The sequence below is a fragment of the Sciurus vulgaris genome (assembly GCF_902686455.1).
Source record: "Sciurus vulgaris genome assembly, chromosome: 19".
Taxonomy (NCBI): domain Eukaryota; kingdom Metazoa; phylum Chordata; class Mammalia; order Rodentia; family Sciuridae; genus Sciurus; species Sciurus vulgaris.
In genome coordinates, this window is record NC_136480.1 from 22,515,801 (window position 1) to 22,543,673 (window position 27,873).

The window sequence follows — 27,873 nt, forward strand, 5'->3', positions numbered from 1 at the left end:
CACCCGCCAGATGCAAACCTGGGAAACTGAGGAGGTCAAGGTCTGCCTATGACATAACACACCACAGGGCGCCGCAAGGGAGGTAGGGAACTCTGGCAGCGTCCAGGAAGAAGGCTGCTCCTCCTCGCTGCCTGAAACCCAAGTCTCATCCAGGCTTCAGAGACTGCTGACCCTCAGGCCTTCCATTTCACTAAGGATTATATTAAGGTCTCAGGAAGTTGAGCTTCCTAATGACAAAGCAGCTTAGTAGAAAATAACTGGATTAGAATTCATGTCCCTGTGTGCAAACTGCAAACTCTTTAGACAGCAATATACTTCCCCCTTGAAAATAATCAGACCTCTTTTTCTCCAATATTAAGCATAACAATGATCGAGACACAAACTCCAAGTTCATGAAGTTCAAGTTGATTGAAGTTGGGAGTTGCAATTTGAGAACAAGGAACAGAGTTAATATTCAAACGAATTGCACAGCGTCCTGGTGGTGGAGAGGCAGGGCCCAGAAGTCAGACCTGGGTTCTAATTTCACATCTACCTGGGCTCTGAGCTGGTGGACCCTGTAGAATGGAACTCCAAGAGTCACTTGATTTTTAAAAGAATCTTTCAAACCAGGATAACAATATCTACAGGACATGGGTCAATTTCATCACATAGTTGAAAGGAGTAGGCACTCACATAAATTCCTGTCCCTTCTTTTCACTATTGTAAACTGAATAAAATAAGAGATGAAAGACCAGGTCAGGTCAGCAGAGACCGTATCTCCGTTTTTTTATTCCTTTCCATTCATTTTAGCCTAAGACTCAGCCTCCAATGTCCGGTCATTTTTTTGAAATCATTTTTGGCATACCTTCACAAAATTAAACATTTCCATTGAGTATTTTGGGAGTTAGAAAGCAAAGACTAAACAATTAGATTTACAGAATTTAATCAACATATATCCTTTAAAGAGAAGCGGGACGAAAATAAAATCATAAGAAAGAGTAAAAAATTAATGGAATCCTATCCATTTCTGTGAGTCCCTTCCACTAGGTGGAGATGGGAATGGCTTTGGAGACCCAGACCCAGGATGTGCAAGTGTTCACAGCTTTCCAATCTGCACAAGGAGCGCCTAAATCCAGGGACCTGCATGATGAAGTCAGGGCCTACCATTGCCCTCTTACCTGGCTGTCTGCCCTATCCTGTGGCTTTATTCTCAGGTGGGCTTCTTGCCTGTGGCAGGAAGGATGGCTCAGTCCATCCCAAGCCGGCAGGCTGCATGCCAACCCTGTCCTCTGTGCTCATTTCCAGTCTCAGGAAGCGCCCCGAGTGGTCCTCAGGGAGTCTCACAACCATCACAGGACAAAGCACCACAGCCAGAGGTGGAGGACCCGGGCTCCCATATGTCTGTGTGAACAGGTGGAGTCGAGCTTCACCCCTCGAGCCACTTGGCCCAGCCCTGCCCTGGAGAGTAGAGCTCTTCTTCCTGAGAAAGGGTGGAGGGGGATCTGGGATAAGCAAAGGACAGATATATCCATTTAGCTCCTCTTCTTTTCCCTTCTTGTTGGATTCTCCAGCTCCATTCTAAATCCTCTTGGGGGTTCTGGTAAGCTCATCCTACTTTCTCTGGGGTGGGCTCCTGTGCTGACTGACGAACACTCTTGGTGTCCTGCCCATGTCTACAAAATGGCTGCGACCGCACCAGAACGCCAGTGATGACCCAGGCCCATTAATCCAAGCAAACTTCTGTCCTCGAGGCACTCGTGACCTGTATGCACACACACTGGACAACAAAAGGCAAGCAACTGTTTACTGATCTGAGCGATGCGTAGATTCCCAGGACAGCAGGTTTAGCTCTGTGAGAGTAAAAGACCTCAAAGGATCCACAAGGAAGAGGTCTCAGTCATCACCTTCAGTAACATCTGAGCCACATTCTGGAGAATAAACAGAATTTGGACTAGGAGACTCGAGAAAGAAGGCCAAGCACGAGAGGCCAGGACAGAGAAGTATAAAATGTGTTTTCTGCTTTGGTTAAAACCCTACACAGACGAGAGGGACAGGAATAAGCAGCCGGGTAGCTCGTACGCATTCGCACGGGCCAGAACAGGCCGCCGCGGTGGCGCTGGAGCTGAGGCAGGTCTCTGTGAGCGCACCTCCGGGATGCACCCGGGAAACCCAGCTTCCTGTTGATAAATGCAGCAGGGCCCCACTGACAGCAGGTCCAGGTCAAGCTGTATGTGTCCATGAACAGATGCCAAGGTGTGGAGGAGAGTTGCCCTGCGATGGTGAGATCGGTGCGTTCTCCAACAGTCCTGTGGATGGAGCAAGCAGCAGCCAGGCGGAGACTCTCCCATCTCTCCCCACATCCCTGTTGCCTAAGTCATCATTTCCTACAAGAAAATCTACCTGCACACTGCTAGCCTAGTGCAGAAATATTTTCACATAAATAAGAGGTGTCTACTAACGTGCGGGCCAAGTGAATGGAACGACAAGGAGTGGAGCATTTTCAGAAAATAAATTTTTTTGGAGTTGTCCACGTGGCAGGTGGTTATGCATTAAACCACACGTTAGGAAGAACGCAGTTTGCAAACTGGATCATCTCAGAACCGGCATGGAGGTGGGCCCAGGGATTTCTTTGGAGGCTGTTGAAATAATTGTGTATAATAAACAAATATCAGCAAGCGCTAAGGGTTGAGGGGGGCAAGTGGTTCTTTTCTAAGTTTAGGAAGCTTAAGGCATCAAGACGAAGTCTTCAGGAGTTCTTTCAGGAAGTGTCTAGCAGACAACAGATCTGGGCCCGGAGACCACAGGGCAGAGCCCTGCTGCAGTTAGACTTGCCAGTCATCGCCATGGAGGAGACAGCTACCCAGGGAATGAAGTCGGGAGGTCACCAGGGCAGAGACAAGCCCAGGCAGGGAAGGGCAGAGAGCTGAGCCAAGCTGAGAAAAGGCCACCAAGGAGGGAAGGGGAACGGTAGGTCTGCTCATTCGCTCCCTGTTAACATTTTCTAGCACTCTGTGCCAAACATTCCTGAGGTCTGAGGACAGAATCGTAAAGTTTTAAAAAAATGGCACAGGACCGGCCTGTAGGGGGCGCACATCCTGACCCCCCCACTCCAGGTCCTGTAAGCTCTCCCAGCATCAGGTGTCTGCAATGGCAGGTGAGGATGGGTCCACCTTTGAAGCGACACTTTCTCTTTGTCCTGTGATTGAAAAAGTGAGACTTGGGGAGTTGGGACCATTCATCCGGGGTCATGCAGCATGTCAAGGACTAGATCAGGACGCCAAGTCTGCTGCCACCATGGCCCTCACACAACCGGCAACACCGCCTCTGGGAGGTGCCAGCAAAGGGCTCTCAGAGAAGCATCCAGGAGAGGAGAAGAGCCAGGGTTCCACGTTACGGATCAGGGCAGAGTCGCGGGCATGACTGACGGTGAATCAAGGAAGATGGAACTGTGGAAGGTCAACTGAGTTGGGGACTGGCGGCCATGTGCTTCTGTGTGCACTCACTCGGCAATTGTTTATTAAGCGCCTAGTGTTATTGCCTGGGCTTTGAAGCACCCTTTCATCAGCGTAGGGATGGAGACCAACTGCGAAGGTTTAGGGGCAGGTGCGTGTCGACAGCAGGGTTAAGGATGCTGCTGAGGAGTTTGATGATGGAAAACGAGTGCAAGGAGAATTTTAAGGCTCTGGTACCATCGAGCCTGAAAGCGGAGGAGGAGGTTGTCAGCAGAGTGACTGAAATACTGGAAAAGACAGTGATGGCTGAAAACGCATCTTGTGGAGGTGAAAGAGATGGGGCGCAGCCACTGAGGCAAAGGTTCACCTTCTGAGGACAAGGCCCTTCTCCGAGCAGGTGGAAGAAGATGCATGGAGACAGGGCAGTTTTGCAGTGAAGGGCCATCACAGGTAGCGGTTTGAGGCAGCTTTTGCATCTCTGCGACCAATAAACCCGACAAGAACAATGTAGAGGAGAGAAAGTCTGTCCTGGCTCACGGTTTCAGAGGCTCAGTCCATGATCAGCCCACTTGATTGCTCTGGGACCAACATGAGGCAGAGCGCTTGGTGGAGGAGGAAAGCCGCTCACGACATGACAGGAAAGAAGCAGAGAGAGAGCCTTGCTCACTAGGGACAGAATATAAACCCCAAAGGCCCACCCCAAGTGATCTACCTCCTCCCGTCACATTTCACCTGTCTAAAGTTACTTCCCAGTTAATCCATAGTAGTGGATTAATCCATTGATCAGGTTCCAGCTCCCATAATCTAGTCATTTCATATCTGAACATTCTTGCATCATGTTTTGGGGGGACACCTCATACCTAAACCACAACAAAAACGGTACTAGTAAATCCCTTTGGGACAGGGGTCAGACCTGGCTACTTCTGAGCCATCTCCCCATCTGCAAATGCAATGCCCAGATGCACCCCAGATCAAAGAAGTCAGAAAGCCTAGAGGTTTCCTTAGGCAGAGACTGTTTAATGCAAGCTTTAAAAATGAGCTGGTGATGTGAATCTACATCACATACAACCATAGAAATAAAAAGTTGTACCCCATTTGTGTACAATGAATCAAAATGTAGTCCACAAAAATAAAATTTTAAAAAGTGAGCTGGCAAGATGTAGGTAGGGGAACTCAGTTTTGGTACCCAAGTTTCCCCCAAAATCATTCTGCTAATGCAAAGGTCAGATATCAACCTCATTCCTTTGAGGACCCCAATATTTATGGTTAATTATGATTTTAAACGATTTTTTTTTCCTCCTTCTCTTTATACAAAACCCTAACCCTAGGAAGATAGGTAGAAACCCTTCAACCCAATAAGAAGAAGTTTGTGGGTGTGGTGGGGCATGCCTGTAATCCCAGCAACTCCAAAGACTGAGGCAGGAAGATCTCGAATTCAAAGCCAGCCTCAGCAACTTATAGAGACCCTAAGCAACTTAGTGAGGCCCTGTCTCTAAATAAAATACAAAAAGGGCTGGGGATGTGACTCAGTGGTAAAGCACCCCTGGTTTCAATCCCTGGTACAGAAAAAAAAAGAAAAGAAAGAAAGAAAAAAGTGAGATCTTGTCACTGGTAGTTCATAAAACAACAGGTGACCACGTGATCACGGGGAATCACTGAGTCTCAAAATCATTGTCTTTGGTTAGAGCCACGTCATAGTGCCCAGTCGCATGAGTGGTGGTATGAATACAGTGGTGCTCAGCCCATGCACACTCTTCATGAGGCTAAGGGTAAAGAGGAGCGACTTGGAGATTTTAGACTTCATAATGGCAGTCTTGGTAACAGCCACTTCTATGTCCAAAGCTGTTTGGAAGGATTAAGATTTCACGTGGCGCACATCCTCGGGGGGCAGATCAATATTTATTCTTTCCAGTGTGTATACAGTTGGGGCACCTCAAGGTGACGCGTCACCCTGCCAGTGCCACCATGTCAGCCTTGGAACTTGGAAATCACATCTCCTGATTCATTATGTCAGAGTCATGAAATGACCCTGGCCATGGAGCAGATTCATTAGTGGACAGGCTGGGAGGGCAGAGGGGCAGAGGCGATGCTCGGGGGCCACTGCCCGGGGCAGCCACCAGGAAACACGATGTGATTCCGTGCAGTGTCAGCCTGCAAGGAGAAAACACGTCCAGCCGGCCCGGGTCTCCTTCCTACGTGGGAATTCACCTCTGTGAGTCCTGGTCCAGGCAGGTCCACTGCCACTCGTTGGCAGGCGTGCTGGAGAGTGGAGGGCTCCTCCCGTCCCCTGTCACCTTTCTTCTCCCCGCCTTGCTGAGCGTGCTTCACTGATTAAGCAAATCAACCCTCATTAGTAACGAGCCGGGCAAGGGCTCTGCCGGGTGTCCTGCAGCAGCCTCCAGCCCAGCCTGGCTCAGCCTGGCCGGCTGGGATCCCGTTAAGAGGCAATCTAAGGGGTCACTCAGAGTGTACCAGGACGGGCTCCTTGGTGCTGTCAGTGGGGGAGCTCGTGCGGTGCCACTCAGGGAAGCTCTGTGACAGGCTTCACTCTGGCAGGTGGCAGGAGCTCAGGGACTGAGCTGGCCCAGAAACAGAAAGGATGCAAGTTTGCCTGGACAGCTGGATCCCAGAGCGAGAGGCGGGCAGCCTATCCAGCAGTTGCCCCGGGATGCAGTGCGGCCGCTCAGGAGCATCCTTTGGGGCCAATGGGCACAGACAGTGCTGCAGGAATGATAACCCTTGGCTCTTCACATGGCTTGCTGTCTGCCAGGGCTGTGGCCATCGAGGAGACCTCTTCTCACCTGCCAGTCAGAGCCTGCCAGGCATTGAGGGTTTCCATGCACACACACGTTCTAAAATGCCCGGTGTGCCCTTCAAACGTTTAGTTGGTAACAACAGTGCTGTTCTGTCAGGAAAGGAAGACAAGTATGTGCTCCAAAAGCGGATCCATGGCCAGGGTGGGGCTAGGACTACCGCTATGCCCTTGGCCTCCCACAGGAGGGTCACCAGGCCCCCAGGCGCAGGGAAACAGCAAACTGTGATCAGGCTACTCTTTCTAGTCACATTTGGCTTCACCTTTGTAATGAAGAACTGTGTCCCCCACATGCTCTCCTAGCCTTGCGGGCAGAGGGGAGGCAACCTCCTTCTCTGTGACTACTTTCTGGCCCTGCCTCTCACCATGGAACAGCGCCATCAAAACCAACCAGGACACAGGGATGGCATAAAGCTTCCCACAGCCAAGTCACCAGTAGAAGAGGAGCCTCCCCAAACTACTAGAGTCCCTGGCTAATAAGTTTCGGCTTGGTGTTGCTAAATGCAAGTGGAAATAACCAACCATACATAGTCAATTTCCACCAGCCAATCTCAAGAGAGGTTCTGCTACGCCAGCACCTCTCTGGCCAGCACTAAAAACGTTTGCTACGTGATCCATCTATTATTCACTCAATGGTAACCGTAAGTGTGTCGAGGTTTGAGGAACCAAATAATCATTCTAGGGTTTGCCACCAGTCTGCAAATAAAGACAGATCTTTAGGAATGACACGCTTGATGGAAAGAATTGTTACTGCCACACACAGGATGGAATGGATCAGACACCTCAGCAGAATGAACTGGAACCTTATAGGGCGTGTTAAACCACATTTGTCTTCTTCAAAAGAACAGGGTATTCGTGGTCCAACGTAACCCATGGTGTGTACCAATGACAGACAGCCACAGTGCAATGAATGGCTTTTGCTCAGACACCTTGGATTCCAGCCCCGGCCTCACCGCTTATAATGCTACAATCTTAGGCAACTATCTCCAACTGTGGGCCCTCCAACTTTCTTAACTGGCAAAGTGAATGGTAGTAACTGTCGCGACCACGTAGCGTTTCTCATGGGATACAGTTAGATAGAACATGCCTGGAAGTCAATAATCAAATATTTCTTTCATTGTCATTCCATAACATATACCAAAACATGTTTCCTGATTAATTCGTGTATTAGTTGTATTCCAGATAAACATGTCAAAATAAAGAATAGCAGCTAAGTGAAAACTCCCGAATTTCTGGACCTAATTTAATCAAAGGCAGTTCCTGGCTATTGAAACCTCAAGGCAGCAAGACTCTCCCAACAGCTTCACAGCGTCGGGTGACTCAGGGGTCTAGGCTTTTGTCTCTTGTAGCTGTGCTGTCCCCAGGTTGCTCCTCAGAGTATTCTGTCCCTGCCTTCTGCTGGCCAATATGCACACTAGCCAGGTGCCGCCTTGCGGTGCACACTGTAGGGCCCAAAAGTGCAAGTGAGGGGCACCATCTCTGCCCTCACCCTCTGGGCCAGAACTACCTGTATGCCCCAGCTAGAGGCAAGGAGACCAGAAAGTGTCGTTTTCACAACCAGGGAAGGTTGGGTCTGTAACATGTGCATCTAGCCTGTTTGTCACTGACATAAAACTTTGGGAACTAATAGTCTAATTATGAATATATCAGCCACATCTGATGCACTGGATATACCATCACATGCAATACGGGTCTTTCTGCATATGTAATGTCCCTAGTGTATGCAATGGTTCTGGTGACCACTAGGTCTTTCACATGCTTACCTCCCTGGGATGTCTCTGGGCTTTCCTCCTATTTCCTGAGTATTCTTCTTCTCTCTTCTTTCCTCTTCTTATATCTGTACCAGGATGCTGATAATTTAAAAAAAAAAAAAAAAGAAGAAGAAGACACAAAATGTCTCATGCCTTTTACACAAGAGAAGTCGCGCCCTTCCTACTGACCCTGCAGTCAGCTCTGGGTTCCTCTTCTCTGGGAAGACTGATGATGGAGGCTTAGCTGGGTGTCCCACAGGGGTCCCCACTATGCTTGTGAAACCATTTGTCACCTGTATTCTGTGTCTCTTCAGTGGACTCGGCCACTGGACTGGGAGCCATCAGAAGTCTGGCTTATGTCTTTTATCCGTGTTTCTCCTTGCATGACACACTGTCTGCCACAGAGTGGACACCAGACACCACTGACCAAAGGGGTTAAGGAATTTCAAGGTGTAACTCAGCTCATATGTCCTAGGAGGTCGAGAAAACCAGCGACAAAGGAAACTTGAGTGTTGCTGGTCAGAAATCAAGCAATGCATGGAAACAATTTATGGGAAGAATGCATGTTTTCTTTAGAGCAATATACTATTCCAGGGTGTCTCGTCTTTGCTTTGATTTTCAACATTTATTACCATACTTATGAGTAAAAATAAGCAGTCTTAAGCATTTCCCAGCTTTTCATAACTGGTCTAGGAAAACAGTTTCCTTTTGTTTATAGAGTTTAGAAGTTAGAAAAAGGGACACTTTGAACAATCACATGAGGGTCCTTCTCCCCACTTTTTGGGTTGTATCAAAGATAGACTTTGAATCTCTATTCATATTTTTTAGTAGCCAAGTACAGTTATGAGACGAATAATGCCTTCTGAGAGTTAGGAGAGAATATCTATGCTGAGATAGTTACTTTTCAAGTTGAATTTTGAATAGAGGATAGTTTCGATTTATTTTTGCCAAGAATTTCTACTAAGGGTGAAACAAAAAGCAACATCAGTTTCATCAGTGTTCTGGCATTATTGTCCTGTTCAAATCTTATTATAGCTACTCATCTTGAAAAAGTTCCTTGATATTAAAACATCCTAATTAAGGGTAATAAAGACTACAGACCTAATATTAAAATATTTAGCACATGTTATTGTAAGAGTAGGGGTGACCTATTCAGACCTGACCTTATTCAAGCCTCTCCTTTGCATACCATTCCCAAGGCTTGCTGTGTTACTATTATAACACTACTGCATTTGCAGCATGTATCCAACTTGCACATCCTTCCTGGGCCTCGTTTCTGAACTGTGGCCCTGATGCTCAGCCCACAGTTTTGTGAGTGTGCGGAAACTTAGCCACTGATAGTCTTAGAACACTGCTTGACCTATCAAAATCCTCCTGAAATGCTTAGTTCTTGTTACCTATTCCATTTCCACTTCTGCGTGCATCACCCCACTCAGCCCACTCCCTCCACCTACTGGCCTTGGACCCTACTTGGATCCACAGCCTCCACAGGGCTAAAGTTAAGGGTCTGTTTTTTTATCCCAAAGCACCTGGTCTCCTTTGCAGCATTTGGCTCATTTAATCTCACCTCTTCTCTTGAAATAGTCTTAGCTCTTTGGGGCAGGAGAAGAGGTGTGGAAAGCAACCACAAATAGGCAGAGACCGTGCCTCGGCAGCCCAGGAGACAGCAGAAGCAAAGCCTGCAGTGGGTTTGCAGGTAGTTTGTGCCCAGTCTTCTTGACTCCCTAACTTCCCCTTCACAAGGGCATTTCTAGGACAAAACCAGGATCTGTGTTCTTCCCTCTTCAAACCTGTGCTCAGGCCCTTAAAGAGCAGTTAAGGAACTTGCATATAGTTTGAGTCCATAAGTATTTCCTGGGCAAGGCGTGAACTGCCGACTGCCTTCTGGCTTCCGTCTCACCTCTCGGGTAGGGACTCAGTGGGGTTTCTGAGGGATGTGATCAATTATCATCAGTTTTAAAAAAAGAAAATGAATGAAGATTAATTCATCCTGAAACATGCCTAGAATATTCTCCAACGTGGAGATAAAGGTTTCAACTGTTAGGTCGGAAATTAGGCGACTATAGGGGGCAAAGCTGAGCGGCTGGAACAAAGACCAGCCCACCAAAGGTGACCAGAAAGTTTGCAGCGAGGTGGATGGAAAGCTCCACTGACCCTTCACACCCACTTGTCAGTCAACAGGACCCCCTCCTATCCTAGTCTATAAAACCCTGGGCAGCCAGGGCCATGTGCAATTTTCTCCGGGTCCCTATACCCTGGGGGTCTGGGAGTTTCACCCGAGAGCCAGATTCCAATAAAGTTGGCTTCAGCCACTTTCTGTCCCATTTTGTTTGGCTGTTAACTGTGCCCGCCAAGCCTGCCAAGTTTACATTTGGTTCCACCGTTGAGCCCGCCGAGCCTGCCTGAGCTTATATCAAACCTGTACATTGTCTCTAATTGTGTAAATGTCTCATCAAACACCACTTGGTAGAAGGTGGTGGAGCCAAGTTTTGATACCTTGATTTTTATAGCAAGAGAGCAAGCTCTCTACCCACGAGCAACCTTTGTCCGAGAGACCCTCATTAAAAGTGATTTCAACACCACTGTGGATCTTAAACTGGAGAGCAGTATTTCCAAAGGAACACATTTCCACAACTGATGTCACTACAAAGCATTTCACTCCATTGTTTCCTCTTTATGGGTTCAAGAAACACCAAGTGTTTTAATGCAGAGGAGAAACATTTTTTTCTTTTCTTTTTCTTTTTTTCTTTTTTTTTGCAAATGTTATATAGGAAACTTGGAATTAGCCATGCTTCCTGCATCTTCACCTTCCAGAGAAAGGGATTCTGGGTAGGTCTGGGGGGAGAATGTAAACAGTAGACACTGACTCTCTGCACACCACTGCTTTCTTCAACTAGAATAAAAAAATTTTGCAAATGAACAAAAGAGTGGGAGGTAGCTATCTGATTTACAATGTTTTTGAGATAAAGAACACTGTAAAAAAAGATCAAGGTGAATAATGCAGCATTGTTAACCGAGTCTGACATTCCCAGGCTGCAACTCCAGGCAGAGGCTCAGATGAGCACCTGGAACCACCCCCCAAAAGGGGAGGGAGGCATGTAATTACCACCCTCACTGACGAGGCTTCAAGAGACTCGGGGAGAGTTTACTGAAAAACATATTGACATATCAGTGTTATAAATTACTTTCTTATTAAACCAAAAAAGAACTTTCTTTTGTGGGCCAGCTCATCCTGGCACAAAAGGTATATCATGAAAAGACAGACCTGCTTTGAAAAGCCCTTTCTGATGTCGGAAAACACCCACCAGGTTTTTATTCTGTAACTTTTCCAGCACCCAGCATATACTAGAAGCGTATTTTCCAAACAGTCTTAACCTCTGTTGTCTTGAGCTCACCCCGCAGGGTTGGCATGTCACCTACTGAAAATCTCAAGGAAACCTTGCATTGAGTCAAAACCAATGAATCCGTTTCCCCGCCCTTTGCAAAAGGAAAAGAAGATCTGGTCTTATAGGTTCACTTAACATACATTGCCAGCCACCTCCGTTCGTCAGAGCCGGGTGAAGGGCTGGGGAGAGGACCGCAAAACTCCAGAGACGTTAACGGTGTTAGCACTGTTTTGAGAGAGTCTGGGTCTGCATTGCGCTGGGTGAACATGGAAATGAACCAGCAAACAGCGGGCTGAACTTTCCCCCACTGCTCAGCGCCAGTGATCTCCGGTGAATTTCCAAGTGAATGTGGAAGGAGGCTCTCCCACAGACTCTAGCTCCTCCAGCACTGAGCGGTCAGGGGGCAACTGTAAAGCGAGGTGCTTCCAGAGCATTGTGGAAATGAGCGTCCTGCTATATGCGCCCTCTGTCGGGAGCTTCCCGTCTTCGACAGCATGTCCCTTAAGTGCTGTCGCTGAGCGGACCGAGGGGTTTGAGGTTTTGACTTTTTTCATAAAAAGAGGCACCTTTTATGGAACCCCTGGAGTGCCTCCGACGGCTTCCGGAGTAGCTGGTAGAACAGTGGAGGGAAGCAGCCCAGCAGCCATGGGCACTGCCAGCAGCCACCAGGAGTCATCGGCACAAATGCCCTGTTACTGCCCCACTGCAGACGTGGGTCGTGGTGATGAGCCTGGGACAGAGGCCAGGAGGCACCGGTGGCAAGACCGTGACAGCCCACGGAGCAATGGTCTCAGCAGGTTTCTCTTTCCAGTGCACCAGTTTCCTGGAATCTAGCAGAGGAACTTGTGCTCATAGAGGAAGGACGGAGGCCTGGCCGTGGGCCTGGAGCACTGGGTGATGTTTTCTCCATTCCTGCAGTTGACTTAAGGGAGCTGCATAGAGACACACGTGGCAAGGCAGGCCTTTGACATCAGAACTGCCCGGGTCCGTGCCTTGGCCTGTGGCCCTGAGCAAGCTGCTCACTCTGAGTTTCCGGTATCTTCCGACTCTGACCAGGTGCGTGGGAAACGAAACCTCTGGCTGGAAGCCACACGTTCCCCTGTTACCATCCTGCTGCCCACATGCCCACTCAAAGGACAGGAGGGCCCGAGGGGAGGCGGGAAGTCAGCAGGCTTGCCCCACTCTCCCTTCAGCTTGAGAGGTGGAGGGCTGCCCCACGCAGGCTCGCAGAGTCAGAGTGCTGGAGGGGGGACCCTGGTCTGGGTTTCCACCTGCGGGGGATGCCGCCCGGGCTGGAGCTGGAGGACGCTGTCCTCGGCGTTACAGAACTGGGCCAGGTGGGCTCTCGCCAAGACCACGTCCAACCCCATGGATCATCGGCCGCTCTGCAGCCTGCGCCCCTGAAGCCTTCCTCACCCAGTGACCTCAGAGGAGCAAACGCAGTTCCTTGGCAATGCCCTTGGCAGCGTCTGGGGACTTAGGGAGCTCCCTTAAAGAAAAAAGTTCTCTTGCCGGTCTGCCACGGCGATTGACTTGGAGTCACCAGCGTGCTTGTCCTGTCACCCAGGGACAGCTTCATAGCATGGAGGCTCATTTCAGGTTTACCTATCCCATAGCTAAGGGGTTAGGATGCTGGTGTGACCAGGAGGCCCTACGGCTCCCTCTAAAATGTTGACCCTTCAGGAGCTTCTGTTTCTGACCTCCTGTAAATGTGTGTGGCATGCAGGTCGGAGGGAAGAGTACAGAGCAGATTGAGCACTACTACCAAACTGCTTTGTTGAAAGCTACCCATCCCAAGAACGAAATCATAAGACAAACACACAAACAAATCCATATCCCAAGAACAAAATAAGACAAACACACAAACAAATCCATAAATATCAATTACTTAAATTGATAGAGAATGCATGACTTCATATAGCTCATTTCACAAAAATTAAAATGTCAAAGAGTTCTTAGCAAGGTCCTAAGACAACTAGTTTAATCTATAAGTAAAAAACAATTTCAGAGGCCAAGACCCTGGAATTGCAGTCTTCATCCCTTGTTGCCAAAAACGGGTTTTTTTCCAAACCCACAGCCCTGACTTTGCTCTCTTACCTTGGGGTCTTGAGGAATCAAATGGCAGAACTTCTTGGCCTCTGGAAGCCCCTGAGCCTGCAGTGAGGGGTGAAGCACGTGTGCAGGAGAAGCAACTGGAGCAAGCCCAAGTCCACGGGGCAGGTGTGGCCAATACCCTGATTGCTATTTACTGAGTGGGCCCACGTACCCACGCACACTTGGAATTCCAGCCAGGTTCCACTGTTTTCTTCCTTCGACAATCTAATTGATGGAGGTTCTTAAAGGGAATCAGGTGACCCACAGTCACCATCTCATTCAGCAATGCCCTGTAACTTTGGAATACTGCTTCACAAAGCCAGCCGGACATAGGGTGTGTATGGAGCCCTGGGAGGTGGGACAACAGTCCCATTGCCTTACCCCATCCTACAAGACCTCTCGCATTGTCCCCTCTACCACTTCATCTGAGCTGAGGTCTCACTATGGAGTTGCAACCTGTCTGTCAAGAAGGGGAATTAAACTGCTTGATGAAAATCAGGTTAGAGACCGCATGGAAGGGATGCCTAGGAGAAATGTCAGCCCCAAGGGCACAATCATGCCTCATCTCTCTTCTCATCTCCTGCTCACCTCACAGTGGTTAAGAGGAAGGACAAATGCAAAGACTTGCTCGGCCCTGACTAGCTTAGGGATCAGAAGGCGCGGCTCCTCCCTCTGCAAGAGTATTTTCCTCACTAGGAAAATGGAGCTTATGATAACTTTCTCTTTGGGTTATTCTGAAGATTAAATGAGAATTCATCTAAAGCCCTTGGTCAAAGCTTCCTAGTGTGGAGTGCTAGCTATCACTACTTTTATTCTGAAGCAGATACTAAGGAACGGATGGATGGGTGGATGAATGGATGGATGGTTGATGGATGGCTGGATGGTGGATGGATGGTGAACGGATGGATGGATGAATGGGCATGAAAGAGAAGAAAGCATCTGCCAGCTGGGTTTATTCCACATATAAAATGCTACAGTTCTATTCAATTTCCAAAGAACTTCTTTTCTGCAAACCGTTTCAGTCAGCTTTCTCATTGCTGTGACCAAAAGACCTGACAGGAGCAATTAGAGGAGGAAAGGTTTACTTGGGGGCTCACAGTGTCAGAGGTCTCAGTCCGCAGATGGCCTACTCCATTACTTGGGGCCCCAGATGAGGCAGACCAACATGGCGGAGGGGTATGGCAGAGGAAAGCAGCTGAGGACATGGCACCAGGAAACAGAAAGAGAGAGAGAACTCTGCTCACCAGGCACACCCCAGCAACCCACCTCCTCCCGCCACACCCCCCATCCACAGTTACCATGCAAGTGGATTATGCACTGATTAGGTTAAGGCTCTCCTAACCCAATCATTTCACCTCTGAATGTTCTTGCTTATCTCACACATGAGCTTTGGGGGACACCTCAGATCCAAACCATAGCATGAATATTTCACCAGTCTGGGTATTCTTGTGGCTGTTTTGGATGCATACAGCATGGGGCGGATGTGACTAGGACTAGAAGCCTGAGAGGGAGGTTTAAGGTACCTCCTACTGCCAGTGTGCAGGCTCCTGTGCACCTGTGTTCCTTCGACCTTTGTGCCAAATGTGGTCCCTGCTCAGGAATGCCCGGGCAGGCCTCCTTCCCTCAAGGTGGGGAACGCTCACTTACCCTCATGTCATGTCAGCACAGAGAAGGAAACGACCCTCTTTTACGCAAGTCAAGGAAGGCCTCCGAGAGGCGGATATCTTCATGAGGGCGGGAAACGGGTTTGTTTGTTCACCTCATGTTCCCGGTACTTGATGAGTTTCTAGAACATTCACAAAGTTGGGATGTACAACTGTGAGTGTGGTGTGCTATCAGGTAAAGCTGCCACTCCAGGGAGACCAGGGCCCTGGAAGTTGACAAACATTCCTATTCCAAAAATCTTCCTAGTTTCAGTAAATCATTTTGAAAAGGAACATTCCTTCAGGGAAGAAATATTTTCCTTAGTTTTTGGTTATTTTTATTTTATTTTATTTTATTTTATTGCATAGAAATGCTCATGAGGAAAATTTGAAAAATTCACAAAAATTGGAAAAAAAATGCAGAAAAATGTGGAAAACACTCTCAACAAGAACATTTGGAAAATGCAGGAAATGCTTTTGTGGATGGAGCTTCCATCAAAGAATTGTTCTAAGGTGTCATTTTCAGGTTAGAGCTGAAAAGAAGAATAAAAATCAATTAAAAGTTATCCTCACGTAACATATCCAGATGCCACCCTGAGAGAAAGAACAGCCATCCTGTACTTTGTGGCTTCTGAGGACATCAGGTTCCACTGGGGTTAACACTGGCTAGAGATTTGCCTTGGCACTTTGTAGGAAGCATTTGTAGCAATCAATACCTTCTTTCTTGTGGCTTCTTAAAACTTGGCTCCCTGATTTTTCCTCTCCCAATCAGCAAAAATGGACATTCGATAATGATTTCAAGAAGTTCCTCATGGGACTTTATTTTCTTCTCATAATATATGACGGAACTATTGTTGTCTCAGAAAACACAGGTTGATTGAGTATCACATTTTTGGGATATGATGGTACTCTTTCAAAATTTTTAATATGTTACATCACTGTTTTCTGACAGTTTGGTACAGGAACAATTTCAGGAAAAACTCAAGACATTTCTGTCTTTCTTAAACCATCTAATTTTTTTGTTTGGGTGCTTGAAGAAATCCAATTTTTTGTAATTAAAATATTTTCTAGGATTGTAGGTCTCTTTTTACTAAATTTTAGACAGCAGGGGCACATTTAAAACTGGTTTCTGCTCAGGATCATCTTTGATCAAACCTGCCTAGGTTTCCCCATCGGGAAACTGTGTCTCTCACATGAGATCCATCTGCTCTGACCTCTGTTTCTAGCACCAACTTACCATCATAAACAAACTCTTTGTCCCTCATTCTTTAATAGGAGAATTTTAAAAATTTGCTCTCTGTATTACCAACGGTATTTTCTGCAGTGTCAATTCTGTTCTTTACTGCCTCTAAAGCAGATTTAAATTCTGTAATTACACTTTTGATATTTCCATGTCTTTCTTATTTCACACAAGACCCTTTGGGTTTATTGTATTGACTCTTCATCTTGCTCATTTGTTCTTTAAGATAGTTCTTTTCTTTATGAAGTTCTTCTTGCAACCTAATGAAAACCTTGCATGACTTTTGGAAATGTTCTTCTATTTGCTGTAACAACTCACTTGTGGCTTGGTTAGGATGACTAAGAGCTGTAAACCTCTCTTGGCCACGTTGAAAGCAACATCTTTGGGGAGAGATGCAGCCCATCTCTCTGGTTGTCACACTAAGGTTCCTGTGTCAGGACAAGCAGAACACAAAGGTAAGTTCATCTGTTTCAGCAGAATCAACACAAATGCTAGGTGGATGAGATTCTCTAGCTTCACTCTAATGGGCTGAAAGTTTACATACACCTTTCCCAGGAGTACCAATGTCAAACTCCGTGGATGCATGCTTTCTTCTCTTCCTGAATGTTCCGAGGTATTACAGAAGGAAATGAGGAGGCTGCATCAGGGCCTGTGTGGCAGAGTCTACCCTAGACTTGGAAGCCTCCATACAATGACTACTTGGTCTTTCGAAATAATTTTTTAAAACCTGTCATTATTCATAAATGGAACAAATGAACACTCTTTTTTAAGGGAGACATTTTTTTCCTTGAAATGACCCAAACACTTCATAAAATTGTCCCGTTATTTTTAAGACCTGAGATTTTAAACTAACTTTGCGGTAGCTTATTTTAACACTCTTAACATACATTCAGCACAGTTCACCTCGACAGGCTTGAAGGCTGCATATTTTATGCTTGGACAAAGAGCAGACTGTAGGTCTTTCGCCAAGCACAGTCAATGCTCTTGAGTATGGGTTCCCGAAAATGCTGAAGAATTTTTTTTTCTATTTATTGTTATAGCTTGAATCCTTGTGTCTCTTGTAGGCTTTAAGTGACATAAATATGCATTTCCATCTGCACATCCTTGTCAGGAATAGTTCTGCTGGGAGGTGTTATGCCACCCAACTACTTCCAGAATAGAGTCTGTTAATCCTGTTACCACTATAGAAACTCAGAGGAGAAGTCTACTCAGGCCACTTCTGCAGCTGCTGTGGCTGCGAGGGTTCCAGCCACCACACCCACGGTACCGAGAGGAAGCAGGAGAGCTGGATTCCTCCAGTAGCAGGGCGGTAGGGAGTGCTGACCTCAGTCTCTTGCTTGTAGTGGTGGTCTTCCAAATTCTAACTGTGAACCCTGCAAACCCTGAATAGTAAAAATGGAGGGATATAGCAAGCCCACCTAATTCACACACACGTGGATACATATGCTACTGTATTCACTGAGATACACAATATTAAATGAGTAGAAAGAATTATATATTAAGATTTAAAACTAGAAATAGATGGTCTAACCCCAGTGGATAGAAATGTACCACCTGGAGACCACTGGGTTAACCTTCTACCAGGTGGGACACCAAGAAATCGATCACAAAACTCCAATCAGGCCTTTCAACAGATTCCATAATGCAGTCGGGCACAGCGTGGACAGAGGAATATGAGTACGCCTGAGGTTGTCTTCCCCAGATCCTCCCTCCCGTTATCTCTTGAGCTTCTGCCACTGTTTCTTGGCCTCTGTCCTCTCTGGGGCCTTAGCTTAGATCTCATTTCCAGCCTACATTTACAATGTCCACCCTAGATGGATGCCAACAAGGAGCATCCTAAGTGCCCCACTTGATATGTCATCTCTGAGCCCTCATGACTCAAAGACCAGACCATCTAAAAGAACCAGATACAATCACTGGCCATTCAGTAAAATATTTTTAAGAAGAATGCATTGATCTGTAAGTGCAGAGTGAGTGTTTTGAAGTGCCCAGTTCCATACAACACAAGAGTTCTCAGAACTACCCAGAATCTAGCTGTGGAACAAAACTTCCATACAAAGACAGTGGATATGAAGAAAGTTTACCCCTATGGGACAGAAAGACTGACTACTCAGCTGTATCGAATGGACACTTGGATCCAAGTTCTTTTTAAACAGATAAAATAAATCATTTTAATGGTAAAACCTAGAATTCACCAAAGAACAGTAGACAAACTCTTCCCAATCACTGTTGGTGCAAGAAAAAACTGATGATCTCTCTGGAATTTCAGAAATTCCGCCATTAATTCAATAGGAGTTTTCCTATGGTTTCAACCTACAGAAACAGATTCACACACAAAAAAAGTTCAAGAGTATTTATCATAGCAAAACTCAGAAACAACCTACATTGTATTGAGTGGGGAACTGATAAATAATTTCTGACATTACTATGCAAGAAATGTTAGTGCGTTCTTGCTTCTTCTCACATTGAGCACCTACTCTATGCAGGTGCTCCTCCAGGACAGGAATTAATAAGCACAGACAAAGCTTTCATAAGGTGGCACCTTAATGAAGTGTGGGAAGAAGCATAGGAACCAAGAAAATATTTTTAGTGTTGAAAAGCACTCAAATTAAAGACCGGTGTGATAGAAATGGCTGGTGGTGAGGGCTGTGGCTACTTCATGTCAGGTGGATCAGGCAGGGTCCTCTAGGGACCAGAAGCAGAGCCTGGGTAAATGCAAGGTTACAAAAGGGGACTTGTTAGACTGCCCTATGGGATCAGAAGTAGCTAGTCCCACAGTGGTCATCTGTAGACTGGACCAGCTCAAGACACTGGAGCCTCAGAGCAAGCGGGACCAATGACGCAACCCAGTCCAGGACCAAAGGCCCAGATGCTTCCTGGGGAATTGCCAGTCAGAGTCCCTCTTTGGAAGGGTGAAGGAGCTGGCGTCTGGCATCAGGTGCGAAGGCAGCAGCGATCACATGCTCAGGAAGGAGGAGCTTACATCTGCTTTGGCGTCTCTCCTCTGCCGCCTTTGGCTCCATCCAGGCCCCCAGCCCAGAGGGTGCTGCCCACATTCAGGGCAAGTCTCCCCCTCGGTTTGCTGTGTGTCAGTCATCTCTGAAAACACTGCGACAGGTACACGCAGAAGCCTCTTAATCCTAGGCGTCTCTCAACCCCGATGAACCCTCACACAGGACTCCTCCACTTTGGCACCATGAACATCTGCAGCCCATTTTGGATGGGCTTGTGGCGGAGGGGAGGCAGAGCAGGATGCTCAGCAGCTCCTGGAGTCTAGATGATGCCCATAGCTCCCGTCTTGTTCGTGACAATGAAAACTGTCTCTAGACATTGTCGAATGTCCCTTCGGAGGTAAAATCTGCCCCAAGTGAGAACTATTGTTTTAACTTTAGCAAAAGGGACGTCCTCTCTGAGGAGGTGATGTGTGAGCTAAGACCTGAGTGTGTTTTAAGTCAGCTTTAAAGTACACTCATACGTTGCTGGTGGGACTGCAAATGGGTGCAGCCACTCTGGAAAGCAGGGTGGAGATTCCTTAGAAAACTTGGAATGGAGCCACCATTTGACCCAGCTATCCCACTCCTCAGTTTATACCCAAAGGACTTAAAATCAGCACACTACAGTGACACAGCCACATCAATGTTCATAGCAGCTTGATTCACAATAGCGAAATTGTGGACCCAACCTAGATGCCCTGCAACAGATGAATGGATGAAGAAACTGTGGAATATATACACATATTAAGGCTGAATATAACTCAGCCTTGAAGAAGAATTGAATTATGGCATTTGCAGGTAAATGGATGGAGTTGGAAAATATCATGCTAAGCAAGACAAGCCAATCCCAAAAAAAAAAGGAAGACCAAATGTTTTTTCTAGTAAGTGGATGCTGATATATGATGGGGAGGGTAAGGGAAGAATGGAGGAATTTTGGGTTGGGAAGAGGGGAGTGGGGGGAGGGGAGGAGGCGGGGGTGTGAAAGATGGTGGAATGAGATGGGTATCGTTACCCTATGTACCTGCATGATTGCACAAAGGGTGTGACTCTGCATCATGTGCAACCAGAGAAATGAAAAGTTGAGCTCCATTTGTGTACAGTGAAATCAAAGTGCATTCTGCTGTCATGTCTAACTAAATAGAACAAATAAAAAAATAAAATGCAGCTCAGGGAAAAAAATGAGATATAGGGAGATGCTTCTAATAGAGTGGTAACAGGAGATATTAAACAAGATCCCAATACTTGTTTCTAAAATCTTTATCTAGACAGACAAAATAGCATTTTGGTTGGGAGCATAGAGCTGGAGCAGGCCCGTCTTGGTTAAAATTTCAACTCCACCTCGTGCTTGCTGGGTGACCTTGGATAAGTTGTTTGACATCTCTGGGCTTCTGCACAATAATGGGAAACCAGGATGCCATCAGTACCTGCTGCACAGGGCTGCCATGAATAGTAAAGGGGCTAATAGTGCAAAGGTGTTAGAAGAATGAGCAACATTTTAAATTCATACTCATATATTAAGTAAAACCAGGATATACACTATTAATTGATATTCACACAAGTTTTAATAGATTGGCATTCTAGTTAATAAATTCTAATGTCATGTTTATTGATTAAAATGTCATATGCATTTGAATTTACAGATAAATTAGAATATACAGGATGTATTTTATTCTAAATAATGCCACCACATATATGCACCAGATATTTCCATTTTTGTGAAAGAAATTCAACCATGCATTTAAAATCAAATGAATTATACAGATTTATTTACTTTCTATCTTTTTATGTTCATTACAGTTTCACATACAAATGCAAATATTGCTTTCAAATAAATATGTGTTTTAGCATAAGAGAGAAATTGGTAGATTTCTCCCAGGACCAACGGTCATTCCAAAAGTGGAGGAGAAAGCCCAACGGGATGTGCTCGGAAGACCTGTCCTCGGGATGAGTTCCCATCATCTGAAGGCTGACACCTGCCTGTCATCTGTCAGCCAGTCTAGCAGTCACCTGAAAGTCATTTAACACTTGAGTTCTGCCAAACGCTGTGCTGGGTGCTGGGAAATCCAAGGTGACTGGGGCAGAGTTTCCTTAAGGAGCTCAGGGAGAACGGGGAAGAGGACTGGCATAGAACTGGGGGAAGGGCCAGGAGGAGGGTCAGCGTGCACCCTGACCTCTAGGCTGCCCAAGGGAACATGCGTTTCCACCGGCATGGGGCAGGGGTGGGGAGCCGCTGGCACTGGGCTTCAGGGTTGCCAAAAGGCGCTTTGGCCTGAACATCCACTAGTGGGGCCCCTTGATGAAATAGCAGCAGCAACAGTTTCCCTGGAGAAGGCATCTAGAAGGAACAGAGTCGTTAACTCTAGAGAACACCCCAACCTCATGACAGGGCCCCTGATTTCCAAACGTGTCTGAGATCTAGAAGACACAGGAAAAAGACATAAACAAGTTCAAAAGCCAACTCACTCGGGAGGCTGAGACAGGAGGATCGCAAGTTCAAAGTCAGCCTCAGCAAAAGCAAGGAGCTAAGGAACTCAGTGAGACCCAGTCTCTAAATAAAATACAAAACAGGGCTGGGGATGTGGCTCAGAGGTGGAGTGTCCCTGAGTTCAATCCCTGGTACCAATACCACCAACAACAAAAGAGCCAGCTTGGCCTCTTCCCAGCTGGGCACTCTTGGGCACTAGAGTGTCTGTCCACTTCCTCATTCATCTGTCAGCGAAAATACTAGGCAAAACTGTTGTGAGCATCAAAGGTGATAACACATGGGAGACGTTAAGCGGCATTCACATAGCTGGGATGAACAATTGTGATTGTTCTAACGTAAGAGAGAATATTTGAGTAGAGTTTAATTTTTTAACATTTATATTTAACACTGATAGTAAAAATACCTGTGTATACAGTAGCAATGATGCTGTTTAGAGACAGGGTCTCACTGAGTTGCTTAGCACCTGGCTTTTGCTGAGGCTGGCTTTGAACTCCTGATCCTCCTACCTCAGCCTCCAGAGCCGCTGGGATTACAGGCGCGCTACCCAACTCCTGAGATACTTTCATTACAAACATTGGACTCAAGGTAACTGCATAACACTGCAATGGAGACTCATAAGGTCAAACTGTCTCTGAGTTGGAAGAAGGTTCCAGCATCTCCTAGGAGCCAGTCGCTCCCCGTCACCAGCTGATGACCTGGCTACAAGAGTGGCTCCCCTCTCCAGGGCTGGTCTGCAGGTGCAGGGCGCAAGGCAAGCAGAAAACCCAGAAAGTCACCTGGAACAGAAGCAGACAGCCATGCGGCCCGTCAGCCCCAAGGTCGGAGCAGCTCCGCAGGGTGGAGGAGGCTGGGAGGCCTGCTCGGCCTCCCTCCCTCGCGCTGCATATCCTTCCATCGTCTTCATCTTGAACGCTCGCTGCTATTATTTCTGGAGAAATAATGTGCTTCTGCTCTTTCCCACTCTTTAAAGGACATTTGCTAAGGCTGATTGAAAGGGCTTCAAATGTTCTCCTGTCACGGCCCCCGATAAACATTTCATCTGACGCTTTTGAGGCCTAGTGCAGTTGAAGGACTCTGAAAGACCAGTCAAAATGAGAGTGTGTACAACTGCCTTTTTTACTTGAAAGTCTTTAAAGGACATCTTCCAACCAGAGCTGCTGTTGGAAAATTTAAAGAAAAACACGTCAGATGTCTTTAGCTCACTTATTCTTCCCCAAAGTTAGAATGAATGAACTCCAGGTTTTGTTCCGTCCAATCCGACAGGCAACAGCAATTGGGTATCCCTTGATGACCGATGCCCATGCACTACTAAAAGGTGACAAGGATTTAGAAAGTCCCCATCCGTCAGCAGAGAAAACTATCTACTCGTCGGCTTCCTTCACCCTCCAGAGAAAGTGCGGTTTTGTTAAAAACAGCCTCCTTGAGGACCAGCCACCTTTTATTATTTTGCTTTGGCCAATGCTGAGGATTCTTACCTTCCTGATTCTGCTGTTTGCAGCCATCCTCCTCCATTTCCCAGTTTTTCTGACTTTCGTGTGAACTTTGCGAGATTCTCATAGTAAAAGATTTCTCTGCCCTGTCCTTTTGGTTAACAGTTTTACCAGTCAGTCATTAATGCTTTGGTGGCTTATACCTTGAAATGTCACTTGTCTGCCTTGATCTGATCTCAACCACAGACAATGACAGTGCTAAATTCTAAGCCAGAGAACAGTCAAAAATCCAAGGGAACATATAATTCACCTCTATAACTTAGAAAATGATCCGTGCATTCGAAATACACACTCACTTTTTAAAAAAAGTGAAAAGTTTTGGTCGAGAGCTGCAGTTACAGCCACTCTGCCTTAAAGGCCAATGCAAACATTTCTGTCTAGGTGTATGGAGTCTTCCACTCACAAGAAAATCTTAGCCACAGCTGCCTGTTTCCAAGGCAGGCTGGCCAGAGGGTGGTAGGTCAAGTGAGGACAGGAGGAAGGGGCTGCAGGCAGGCCATCGGTGTCCTGTGCGTGCGTGATGCCGTGTGCGCTGTGCTGCTTCTGCTTTATGAGGGAGGAGATCAGAGGGTAGAATGAGAAACCTCATTTTGATCCCAGTGTATGAGATATGTTGGGTCCTCTCCACGTGGACACCAGTGGCTATTCTAAGAAGCCCACCATGAGGGCACAGAGGGCGTCACTCGCGTGGTTAGCAAAAGGAAGAGCAGCTGTGGACTTGAGATGTTAGAAAGGAAGAACAAAACGGGAATCATAAATGACTGGACAGAGGTAAGAAGGGCTTTGCACCCAGGGACCTGGGGAAGATGGGAAGAGACAGTCCAAGAAGAAAAACCAATTCTGGACTCCTGGGAGGGTCAGAGTTATCCCTTTGGGGGAGGAGAAGGGGCTTAGTAAAAGGAGAAGGACTTCGTAAAAGTCACGTAAGACAGAAAGGATTTGGCTGGAAATCCAAATAAAATAGCCAGTGGTCAGTTCCAAGGTGAACCTGCCGTGGTGATGACCCAGGGCCTTGCTTGGGCATTGCTGGAGGCGGCAGCTGGCTGGCCTCACGGAGGTTTCAGGCCAACGACATGGATTCAGCTGCCAGTAAGGACAAAAACAACCTTCCAGGGTGGGATGCAGGGAAAGGGACAAAGGGACCAAGTTCTGTGCAATAAGGATGTTGAAGGAGCTGGAGGGAAGGCAAATGAGTGAAGGGGCCTCTGGCAGAGGGAAGAGAGGAGCAGGAAGAGAGAGGCCAGGAGGCCAGGAAGAGGGAGGCAGAGAGGCAGGGAGGCCAGGGAGAAGGGCAGGAGAGAGCAAAGTGACCAGAGCCAGGGGCCAGGCAGGGCCCCTGCACACCCACGTCTACATCTATAAAGACTCAAAAAGGTGCCAAAGCGATAAAGTCACATTAGTGAGCAGAGATGAAAAGCACTAAAATGTTTCCTTCATAATGAAAAGTAAATAAATTACCAGCGCCTGTCACCTTGATTCATCTCTCGCATGTGGGTACTCAATAAATGTTAATTGAATTAAATTAATAACATTTGCTCAGTGGTAATAAAAAATTAATTAACTGTCCATCGTTCTGTTACTTAGTTTATGCCCACTGGTCCTCACGATTATGTCTCAATCAAACAGGAGTTTTCTATTTCACTGATGTTCATGATTTGCTTTTATTTATTTATTTATTTTCCTAAGAACTAGAGAAAGCTGCTAATTTTTGGTCCTAATTTTGTTTTTTTAATTTTTTTTTTCAACAGGAAAAAAAATTATTTTCTGAGTTAATGTCAAGAACTATGTATAACATCCCAAATATAGTTTCTCACGCCTTATTTAATTCCAAAATAGTTTTCTCTGCAGAAGATGCCATGGTGCATGTACTTCTCCTTTTAGATTTTTCTACTTTATAATACTTTGGGTGCAGTGTCAAGTGCCACCGTAGAGGAAGGAATCTGGGGACATTATTGCTAGCATTCCACCTTCAAAAAATGGAAGATGTCAGTAACAGTCACCCAAAAACTGTGACTCCCTTCAGATGTCAGAATTCTGGGCTGAACAGACTGAGTTCTGGAATGTGTATGTCAGATGATTCTTTAATGAGCAACAGATAGCTCCCCCTGGGGAGTGAAAAAAAATAAAAATATAAACAGAGAGATGGAATTAAAATAACTTTATGAATGGCAGTTCAACTTCTCCACAAAATCCTCTCCGTACAATCTTCGTGCGCTCCAAATGGTTGCTTACTGTAGCACCAACTTACATTCAAAATGCTATACTTAAAACGGTCGCAAAATTAAAAAGAGAATCATACCACTTGGCTGTAAGCTGCGTTCTCCCGTGTTCTTACATTCCAGTAACCTCTATCCAACTTTTTTTTTTTTTTTTTTTTTTGGTTACTGAATTACTTTGTGCAAAAGCAATTTAGATTACATGCAACCTGACTACATGTAATGATTTGAACTGATTGTTAATTAATTCTAATAAGTAAATAGCTGCTGCAATCTCCACTCTCACCAAGGTTTCGTTATCTATCAACTCTTTCTCAGCTGAGGTCTTCAAGGCTACTTGTGACTGAACAGGCAGGTTTCCCCAAGTGTGCAAGAGACTCCTTTTGCCTTGTGAACATCGCTAAGGAAAATGGGGCTTTTTGCCAGGCTGGCTTGGGGTAAGGGCTACGCCTCGGGATTCAAGGTGCAAGGGTTTTGCTGAAGAGCAGCTTAGCAAGGCAAAAGCTAAGGACGAATCAGAGGTGTCTTGTATAATGCAGAAGAGACAATGATAAGCGCAAAACCGGAGCCCACCAGCCCTAGGTTCGAATCCCAGTGCTAACACCAACTGATGAGCAGGCCTGGGCAGCTGACCTTGGCCAATGCTCTATGTCCTGACTCCTCTTGTTCACCTATGAACTGCAGGCACCGACTTCTGCTTCTCCCTTCTGCTCCAGGAAGTGAGCAAGGTCTACTCCTAGCCTCAGAGAACACACGAGAGTAGGGAATGTGGTATGAGTTAGGTGAGGCTGCACGTGTGTGCATTTGTGCAAGGCCTCGTTTGCATCCTGGGTCACCCTGTCCCACAGGGGAAATCTGACAATGTCCACCGACACTTCTGATGAGCACAATCTAGGGGTACAGGTGCTGCCCATTGGGAGCTACTGGTGCCCAGTGGGTAGAAGACAGGGATGCCACTGACCGTCCTCTGGCCCACCATGTTGATCTTGCTTCAGGGGGTCTCATGCAGTGTTCCAAAGTCCATCTGTTTGTGATGATGGCTGGTTACCGGGAGATTTGACATCCAAATAAGGAAAACGAACTTATTTTCATCATCATCATTATCATTATGTCATTAACTTGGTGAATCCCTCTTGTGTAGAGCAAGCCTAGAATTTCCCCATCTGTGGAGCCAATTTGATTTCTGTATTCAACACTGTGCTAATTGCTGTCAACAATTGATGTTTTCCTGAACCCTGTCTCTGCCAATCCTTTCAAGGGCGGATTAAACCATAACCAAGAGATTCAAAGCCAGCAACATACAGGGATGGGAATAAAAATTAAGCATTGTTGAAAACCAAAGCTGTTTGAAAAATCATAAATAAAAATGGCCTATGATGACTGTATGTAGCAAGCCGACTCCTAGGCCTCCTGCCAGTTCTGAGCTGCCAGAGAGCAGCCACTGCATGGCCTGCCTGAGAATCACTGATTCACGACTCTAGGATGTTCTCTCTCCTCTGCTGTCAAGCGTGGAAGGTCCCACGGTCCCCAAACTCGACTGCATGTTGGGGAATTTTAAAAAATCCTCCAGGGATTATGTCTTAATTGGTCTGCAGGGGAGGGAGGTGTTTGACCTTTAAAAAACATTTCAGATTTTTAGATTTCTCAAGTGATCCTACTCCACAGAAAACTGCAGAGATTTCCATTTGCCCCAAATGAAGAAGCACCTGGGCCAGGAAGGTGCCCAGAAAGAGGAGGGCGAGGAAGATGCGCGTGGCAGGGACACTTTCCTTGCCGTGAGCCATATTCGAAGGGGGAACCATGCCAGCTGTCAATCAGGGTCTTGGTGTCACTGACTCGGGGCACTATTCAGTCACACAGGCCCCGGGCTAGCTGTGGGACTGCCATCCCAGACCCTACCCTCGTTTGGGTCCTGAGATGTCCCTGGGAATGGCCTGGCTGCACGTGTGAGAAGGCCTTCTTCTGTTCCCCCTCTCACCCACCTGGGGACTCTGCTTGCCGTAGAGGCGAGTTGTGAATTCACTGCTCTGCCGTCCAGCCTGGCCTTGCTCTCAAATGCTCTAAGGATGCGTCTCTTGCAGGCACTTCCAATTGCTGTCACGTGCTCAGTCACTGCTCTGCCAATCTGCACTGTGCTGTAGTCACCACTGTGCCCAGGTCCTCCCTAGTACCTGTCTCATAACAGACCCGATTAGTATGTGGAATGGATGGATAAGCTCTGGCGCTCCAAAATGCAGGAAGTGCTGACCCTCCCAGCCCCCTTGACCCCTCTTCAGATAGGAATCCTCATCAGGACCTTGGCTAGAAGTTCCTTGAACATCTCTGGCACTTG

At 46.7% G+C, this 27,873-nt stretch overlaps 1 protein-coding gene across 2 annotated transcripts in view; it reads left to right on the forward strand.

Annotated features, from left to right (window-relative positions):
- Positions 1-27,873, forward strand: part of MDFIC2 (MyoD family inhibitor domain containing 2) — a gene marked incomplete at both ends in the record, with an annotated part of 97,704 nt that overhangs the window by 60,653 nt on the left and 9,178 nt on the right. The window contains one exon of one of the 2 annotated variants that reach the window (XM_079122061.1): positions 1,551-1,579. The exons of the other annotated variant lie outside the window; for it this stretch is intronic. Within the exon in view, the coding sequence (XP_078978187.1) occupies positions 1,551-1,579 (29 nt within the window). The remainder of the gene's footprint in view (positions 1-1,550; positions 1,580-27,873) is intronic. 2 annotated transcript variants of the gene reach the window in all.